Source organism: Phaseolus vulgaris, chromosome 2 (genome assembly GCF_000499845.2).
Source record: "Phaseolus vulgaris cultivar G19833 chromosome 2, P. vulgaris v2.0, whole genome shotgun sequence".
In the NCBI taxonomy this organism is placed as follows: Eukaryota; Viridiplantae; Streptophyta; class Magnoliopsida; order Fabales; family Fabaceae; genus Phaseolus; species Phaseolus vulgaris.
In genome coordinates, this window is record NC_023758.2 from 36673309 (window position 1) to 36682363 (window position 9055).

Genomic DNA, 9055 nt, shown 5'->3' on the forward strand with positions numbered 1-9055 from the left:
GTTATTTCATTATTTCATATTTAATAAAGAGAAACTTAGTTAAATAAATATTTTTAATAGATCGAGCTTTTTTTATACAAGAAAAAGTTGCTTGCACACAGAAAGAATTAAATAAGGGATTTTCACTGCTTATTGTTTTATTTACCATATTCAAAAATTTAATAATATATTTTTCTGACAACTTTCTATTTATTGAAAAGTGATATATTAATATTTTAATTACTTTTACATTTTTTTAATTTAAAATATTATTATATTATGATAGAGTTGTGAAATGTAACATCATAAAATATTAATATTTTATTTTATTTTTTAATTAAAAATACTATTATATTATTATAAAGAATTGTGAAGTTTGTGAAAAAGATAAGTTTTCCTTTTTCATTTAAACATGTTACACTAAATATTGTCTACAAATATGAATTTTATAAATTAACGATTATCATCAAATCATAATCACGGAAAAGTTTTTAAGATAGTTTTATCAATAATATTGAACGAATTAAAATTAAAGTATTTCCTAATGTATTAGTTAATTTTTAATTCCTATCAATAAATCGATTCTTTTACTATATTTTTATGTTTTGTGAAATAGTCAAATCTATTTGAAAATTTTATAAGTTCAATTCACCCTCTCTTGAATTTAGACACTAATAAACCTAACAGAATTTAGAGGCGTTTCTTTTAGGGGTGGGGGTTGGAGGGGAGAAAAATTGTTTGGGCTGCGTGGAAGAAAGTCTGTGAGCCCCGTGAGGCAGGTGGTCTTGCCATTATTGATTTGAAAGTTTTCAATATAGCACTTTTAGGCAAAATGGATTTGGCGTCTCGGGACAAAAAAGGGAGGCTTGTGGAAGGATGTTATTGAACTTAAATACGGAGGGTGGAGAAGTCTGAGAGAACAAAGGAATCCTGCTAAGATGTCCCTTTGGTGGAAAGTTTTGAAAGAGGTTTGTGAGTTTGAGAGTTGGGGAAGGAGGTTTGAAGATCGTTTCAAGTGGAAGATTGAAAATGGGAAGTCTATCAGTTTTTGGGAAGACAATTGGGAGGGGCGCGGTAACCTGAAGAGTGTTTTTCGAAGATTGTGTTCTTTGAGCTGTCTGCCAGAGTCTAAAGTGGCTGAGTGTGGGTATTGGGTTGACGGAGTCTGGAAGTGGAATCTTCTTTGGAGAAGGAACTTGTTCGAGTGGGAAAAGGATCTAGAAAGGCAACATTTTGAGATGCTCCAAGGACTGAGGCTAGTTTTGGATATGAATGATGGTTGGGTCTGGAAGAACGGTGAGTTCTCTATGTACACGATTAATTCTGCTTATGTTCTCTTAAGGGGTGAGCCTGAAGGGGGGATCAATATTGGGTTTGTTATGCTTTGGAAGACTAAGGCTTTGCCTTCGGCCCAAGTCACTGCTTGGAGGGTGTTTGAAAATAAGTTAGCCACCAAAGGAAATTTGGTAAGGAGAGGGGTAGAGCTCAGGAATGTTTGATGTATTATGTGCAGGGTGGAAGAGGAGTGCTATAGTCATTTGGTTTTTAGTGCAGAATAGCTTGGCTGGTCAGGAGTCAGTGTTACGCTTGGTTAGGTTTGGCGTCTGTGGACCACTCTGATGCTTTCTTTCACTTCCTATAGTTTAGGATGTGTAATGCATAAGAATTTGTTAATGTGATTTGGGGAACCATCTGGACTGTTGTATTAAATGAGATTTGGAGGCAAAGGAATAAGGTAATTTTTAAAGGGGGAGTGGTGGATGTTTCGAAAGTGTTTACGCTTATTCAACTAAAGTCTTGGTTGTGAGTTGTCTCCAAGGTACCTTCAACTGTTTTCTCTTATTCTGAATGGTGTCTTAATCCTTTGGCTTGCATGTATTAGATTTAGAGGTGTTTTTGAGTTTTGTTTTCCTTGGTTGGGTGTAGGTGGGTGTGCCCTCCGCAGTTGTTAGGAGGTAGTGTTATGTATAAGGGTTTGATCACCCCTGAAATGGTTCATATTTATTTATTTTTTCTTACCGATAAAAAAATAACCGGTCTATTCATAGTTGGATATTTTAATGAATCAATGCTTTATATGTTTTTTACTATTCTTATAATAACACAGAAACGCCCAAGTATTGTCTAATGAGTTTGACACTGAGAGACCGTCTAACAATTTTAATATTACAAGACTGTATAACAAATTTACATCTTAATAGATCGTTTGATCTGTCTTTATCATAAGTATTAAAAGAAATTAATGTTGATTTGACTTACACTAACTTAATAAATATAAACAATAAATAAATAATATTGACTCCAACTAGTATCACTAAGTTGACACTAATTTAACATTAACATAAATATTTTTACTTAAAGGATGACTTTATTATTCTATAATAGTAAGTGAACTTTATTAATTTTTGATAATCCAATATTAATTTCACCATTGACACGTATACTTTTATTTATTGAAAAGTTAATGTAGACTGAGAGTTAACAAAGTTGACTCTCTTAAATCTAATAATTTTATGTTTATCAAAATTTTTTTATCATTTTAGAGTAGTCATCAACTCTAATAATCTTCACTTTTGTCAATAATATTCTAATAAAATAACATTTGTGTGAACAATATTATTAAGAGTAATTCTAAACATTTGAATTACTCTCAAAAACATAATTTAGAAGCATAACAGTATATTTTATTTGAATGGTAGATACTAGATGGTTTACCATTCATTAAATTTATTTTATTTCAATTCTAGATACTAGATGCTTTAAAAATAATTTAATATTCTTCCATGGACTGTATAGGAATGCTTTGTTCGTTCCTGAAAAAGTTTTCAGGATCAACCTTGGTCTTCACTCTAGCCAATTTCTTGAAATTATTATTGAAATACTTCAAACCCCAAATGCTGGCTTGGGTGTAGCTTGTGTAACCATTGTTATTTACCCCAATGTCAAGGTCTCTGTAATTTATATATGCAGCTCTTGGAGAATTTGAAACATAAGGTTCCATATATTTATACTCTCTTCTAATAAAATTCATGTGTCTTTGTGCTATCTCGTCCCCTTCCTCTTGCCAGGTGACCCCATAGTGTATATGATAAATGTATTGAGATCTGTGCGAGAACGCAATTTCAGACTCTGAAATCTCGTTCATTATGCCCCCGTAAGGAGCCAATTGAACTAGAGCATATTCAACCTTAGCGTCACAAAGCAAACGCCATAATCCTCGTAATCCCTCGATAGGAATAGGTTTTTTCACATAATCAGATTTTCCTTTGTAATTTCCAAAACGAATTTGAGTTTTGTTGAGCATAGATTCGGGGGGTTCATTGCCTGAAGATCCAATCAACAAAGCATTGTAGAAAACAGCTGACCCAATCCAACTCGTCTCTTTACAGTCGTTTCTGTCCAAACCCAACTCTGGGAGGTTGTTTTGCATCAATGGAATAAGCTCTTCTACTCCTCCCAGAAACAAGGACACAAATCGGGCTTGTATTGTTAGCTTTCCATGTTGACTTGAATTAACCCTTGTTATGTCCACCCTAATTATTATGCGTTCGTCCAATTTATGGGCCACAAGCTGCCAGTTTTGAATGATCTCGGTTGCATTCTCTTCCAATGTCCTTGAAACATCGAACACTGTCACGGTTGATGGAACTGGAACCAGTTTTACCTTCCAAGACACAATGACTCCAAAGCTTGCTCCACCACCTCCTCTAATGGCCCAAAACAGATCCTCTCCCATGGCTTGTCTGTCAAGAAGGTTACCATTCACATCGATTATGTGAGCATCTATGACATTATCTGCAGCAAGACCGTACTTACGCATCATGAGTCCATAACCACCTCCACTAATGTGGCCACCAATGCCCACACTAGCGCACAGACCAGCTGGGAACCCTAGCGTTTTGCTTTTTTGGCTAATGCTGTAGTAAAGTTCACCTAGGGTTGCCCCAGATTGAACCCATGCAGTTCGGCTTTCTTCGTCAACTGTGATTTGTCGAAGGTTTAAGAGGTCAAGGAGGACAAATGGAACCTGGGCAACGTAGGAGAGACCCTCGTAATCATGGCCTCCACTTCGGGTTCGAATCTGCAGGCCATGGCGTTGGGAACAGATTATAGTTGCTTGAATTTGGGAAACATCCAGTGGTGTGACAATGACAAGGGGTTTTGAGCTTGAGTTGGAGAATCTACGATTTTCAATGGTATGATCTAGGACAGAGGAGTATGAAGAGTTGGTTTGGGTGTAAACAACATTGGAGATTGTGTTGGTGATGTCGGGATAATTGTAAAGACATCGAACAAAGTTTTCATGAGAATCTGCTGAAGAAGGTTCAAAGGAAAAAAAGAGTGCAATGGCAGTAACATAGGTAAAGTAGGAGCTTAGGTACTTCATTTCTATGTATGGTTTGTTGTTGATATGAGAATTGTAATTTGAGAAAGAACAATGCGGAGTCCATAATTTATAGTAGTCTGGAGTCTAATGTTATGCCACTCATTCTTTGATATCCTTAACAACTGTAACATTTACTTTATATTTCAATAAATTATTATTTTATTATAATATTGCTTTTTGTATTATTTTAAGCAAGATGCGACAAATGCGCCAATGTATATATATTTTTTGACCAAATTTTGTTTAAAGTACATAATATACATTTGATATTAAATAAATAAAATAAGATATTAATTTATTATGATATAAAGTGTATGTTTTTAGTATAGAGAGTATTAATATATATCAACACCCATAATAAGTGTAGATACTAGGTTACGTAAGCGCCAAAAAAAATACAACTTTTTTATTGAAAAGTAATATATTAATATTTTAATTTATTTCCTAATTTACTAGTTAATTTTTAATTTGTATCAAATTCGAAATACTATAATCATTTCATAGGGTAAATTCTCTATCTATCATTATTTATATTTTTATTTATCTGTCTATCACTTTTTGTTTTTATTTCCCTATTTAACATTTTTTTTTTATTTCTCTAACACCATTTCAAAAATAAATAAATAAATAATAAATTATTATTTTTTTAATAATTTTAATTTTGAATGCATTGAAAAAGATATATTTTAATGTTTATTTATTCAATATTAAAAAATTCAGTTAAATAAATATTTTTAATAGCTATATCGGTATGTGTGGGATCGAGCTTTTTTATACGAGAAAAAATTGCTTGCACCTAGAAGGAATTAAATAAGGGATGTTCAATGCTTATTGTTTTATTTACCATATTCAAATTTAATAATATATTAATTAGTTTTTAAAAAATAAAAATAAAAAATTAATAAATTTAAAATGTTTAGTTTAAAATTATTATTTTTTAAGAATGAAGAAAAAACAATTAGACCCTACAACAATATAAAAGTTGAATCTATAAATATAAATTAGTATTTATTTTTATTATTATTGATGATGCAATCATGTTAATTTCAAGTAAAAAATACAAAACATAATTATAAAAAAACCAAGTTAAATAAGGACTGATATGGACAGAACAATATGATCATAAAAAAAATAATAACCAAAAAGTATAAAAGACATAAAAATAAAGGCAAAACAAAATAAGATAAAGGTAAAAGATATAAAAAAAAATCCAAATAAGATAAATATAAGAGATATAAGACGATACTAAATAAGTATATGTTGATCATAAAAAGGAAAATAAATCAAGGATGATCATTCATTTAATATTTTCTTCAATGGTACATTAAATAGTTTGTGCGAAATGAAACATAACTAATGACGAGAAGTGCACAATCCAGTAATGTTGGGACTAGTTTTTTATGTGTGTCCTGGTGTTTGACAATATGAACATTTCTTTGTTCGATCATGTTATTCTCTTATGTCCATATCAGTCCTTATTCAACTTGGTTTTACTTGAAATTAACATGATTACATCACCAATAATAATAAAAATAAATATTAATTTTTGTTTATAGATTCAACTTTTATGTTGTTGTAGAGTTTAATTTTTTATTTTCTTCATTCTTAAAAAAATAATTTTTAAACTAAACATTTCAAATTTATTACTTTTTATTTTTATTTTGTAAAAACTCATTTCTTTATTCATTAATTATATTTCTAACTATTTTAAACATTAAAAATATTTATTTTTTAATGCATTCAAAATTAAAATTATCATTTTTTTTAATTAATTATTTATTTATTTATTTTTAAAATGGTGTTAGATAAGAAAATAAAAAATACCAGCATCGCCAAGGTCAAAGTCAACGCAAGGCGTCGCCTAGGTGGAGAGACGCCAAGTGCCAGCATCGCCAAGAGGAAGCGTCGCCAAGGCAAGGCGTCGCCTAGGTGAAGGCGCCGCCCAACCAGGGCGTCGCCAAGATCAAACATCATTAAGTCAAGGCAATCACGATGCGGCTCCCCGATACCCATGGGTAGGGAAGACCATGGAGGGAGCGACGCTGTGGGAAGGCCTCAGGTCCCGATAGCCCGGGGCAGCGATAAAGAAAACGAAAAGGTGGCTTCAAGGCCATAGTGATAGCACCAGTGTAGGGCAGCCTGACTCGTGAAGTACCCCTGCTGCCCCAGAGACGCCTTTGGGACAGATACGACTCAAGAGGAAGATCACGCCCAGGGTAGCCGGGTGTAGGGTACGAGAGGAAGGCAGATACGCTCTCAAAGTAAGTGACTAGATAATTGGGGCATGAGTTGGCACCCAAAAAGTCACCCCTAGCGCAGTAACACTCCCAAGCAGGAGGACTCACACGTAGAAACGTCCCCAGATGGGCAGAAACGCCCCCAGATGGGGTCAAGGCGTCGTGAGACCCTCCACGTGTACGACAGCCAGGTCAGAATAGAAACACCCTTTAGTCAGGTGCCAGGTAATTAACGTCATTCAATACAGTTTCCGTTTCGAGCGTTCAGGTGCTATGATGGCTCCCAAGCGTTTCAACGTCTTAAATGCACTACGTTTTCTAATTAAACGCCTTAATGAGTGCGTTACGTTTGTGATTAAAAGCGCTTTAAGACGCTTTAAATGCTTGGGTAGTTTAAATAGCGCGGAGAATGTTGGAAAGGGGGGTCGAACTTTTGGCAAATTTACCAGAACTCTTTAGTTGCTTGCTCGTGCCTTGAGGTTACGTACAAGGGACTGGGGGAAAGATCTTTGCCTGAGGGAGAAAACATACACACAACACACAGTTCTTTATACCACCTTCAGAGTGCCATACGCGGTGCTCAGATACGGAGGTGCCCAGTTTTGGTGTTTCTTGCTGGCTGACTTGAGCGTCGGAGTGCAAACGGCCGCTAGGGCGCCCTTTTGTCCTCTTTTTTGCAGGAATCCACAGGTAACCCGTGGGAAGGAGTCCCTAGCTAACGGTTGAGGTCGCGCACGAAGACGCCCCGGTCAACCGGACGGAACAGTGTTGTTAGATAGGAAAATAAAAAATAAAATGGTGTTAGATAGGGAAATAAAAACAAAAAGATGTTAGATAGGAAAATATATAAACAAAAGGATGCTAGATGGGGAAAATAAAAATATAAATGGTACTAGATAGAGAATTACCCCACTTCATAAGTATTTTAAAAATTATAAATAAAATGCTGGAAAAAAATCATATGAGATATTTTTGTGATTTAGGATTTAATAAATACGTTGAATGAAAATTTACCACCACTAATCACCTTTTCGTTTCTAGAACAATATTAAAGGACAGTCGCATAAATTTATTACAAGATTTACAATATGCTTTTTTTCAAAAAAAAAAAAATAGGACGTGCGGAAAAGCTAAGATTTTTTTTATTGATAAAAAGGAATAAATTAAATGGGTTCATTCATTATATAAAAAACATACCTAGCAATTAAAAAACTTAGAAAACACTATACAAATAAAGTGACATGCACATAGCAGGAAGCTAATCTGTGGTCAAATTAAGATGAAGCAAATATATTTTAGTTAGTAATCTTAAAAATGATTTTATGTGGATGATATATATTATTTATGTGAAGACTTACAGTGAAGACTCTGGGACTCAAACTAACTTTTTAGTACATATTGCTACTCATGATCATGTACGAGACTAAATACTTTTAATATTGTAATGCAGATACACTTTTCAGTTTTGTAACTGTGCTATGTTGTGGTAGATTTTGAATAGATATGATTGAATATATATAACATTCCATGATTTTTTTTTAGCGTTAAACATTGATCATTTGACTGTTTTTAATATTATTAAGTATTTTTTGTGGATGGACAAAGAGAAACTAGTAAAACATTATTTTACTGTGCATAAATTGCATAAAGGAAAAATTATTTTAGCAACAAACTTCTTAGTATAGCATCAACATTATTATCTAGTGATCGAATTTGACATTCTTTAGTTTCTTTTATTCAATAAGCAAATAATCTGATCTTGCAAAGCTACTAAGAGAAACAAAAACAAATATTTGTGATGAAACACCCATGACTAACATATATGCTTTGAAGACATAAGATCGATCATTAAAGGAGATTCTAGTTGTGATGTTCCATTTGAGGTAAAAGTGATAATAGTAGGAGTTGATTTTTGTCAGGTATTGTTAATCGTTCAAAAAAGTACAAAGATAGAAATGATTTATGCATGTGTAAAATCTTCTTTATGAAGTAACACAAAGGTGTTGCATTTACAACAAAACATACGATCATTACAAGATCACAATTTTGTAGAATATCTCAAGCACATCGGAGACAGGATTGAACCTAAAATTCTTGATGAAATGGTGAAAATACTCCAATTTTGGTCTTGGGTTATGGTAAAGGAAAGATTGGTTGATTTATCCTACTCGGATTGGTGTTTGAAACTTTTATGTTATATGAGATATTTAAGAGGTTGATGTTTGATGATTTTTGTTCAACGATTTGTCCAGATTTGGAAGACGTGGGGTGTTTTGTGCAGGATTTTTGACTTCTATATCCTCATCGCAGGGTCGGTTTGATGGGTTTGGCGCTTGGGTGTTTGGTTTACTTCTGTTTGCTGACAAAGACTGAGTTTAGTTGTTGGACTTTTGTGTCTTGTCTTGAGAATGTGTTCCTTTGGAGGGTTGATGTAATTGTATATTGATGTGCT

At 33.4% G+C, this 9055-nt stretch overlaps 2 protein-coding genes across 2 annotated transcripts; one reads left to right on the forward strand and one right to left on the reverse strand.

Annotated features, from left to right (window-relative positions):
• The first annotated feature begins 917 nt into the window (after nt 1-917).
• Nucleotides 918-1478, forward strand: LOC137809441 (uncharacterized). The gene has a single exon (XM_068610551.1). The coding sequence runs from the start codon at nt 918-920 to the stop codon at nt 1476-1478; it is 561 nt and encodes a 186-aa protein (XP_068466652.1).
• A 1173-nt stretch (nt 1479-2651) lies between these two features.
• LOC137811774 (tetrahydroberberine oxidase-like) lies at nt 2652-4400 on the reverse strand. Its single transcript, XM_068613607.1, has one exon. The coding sequence runs from the start codon at nt 4364-4366 to the stop codon at nt 2750-2752; it is 1617 nt and encodes a 538-aa protein (XP_068469708.1). The 5' UTR covers nt 4367-4400; the 3' UTR covers nt 2652-2749.
• Between the last annotated feature and the right edge of the window lie 4655 nt (nt 4401-9055).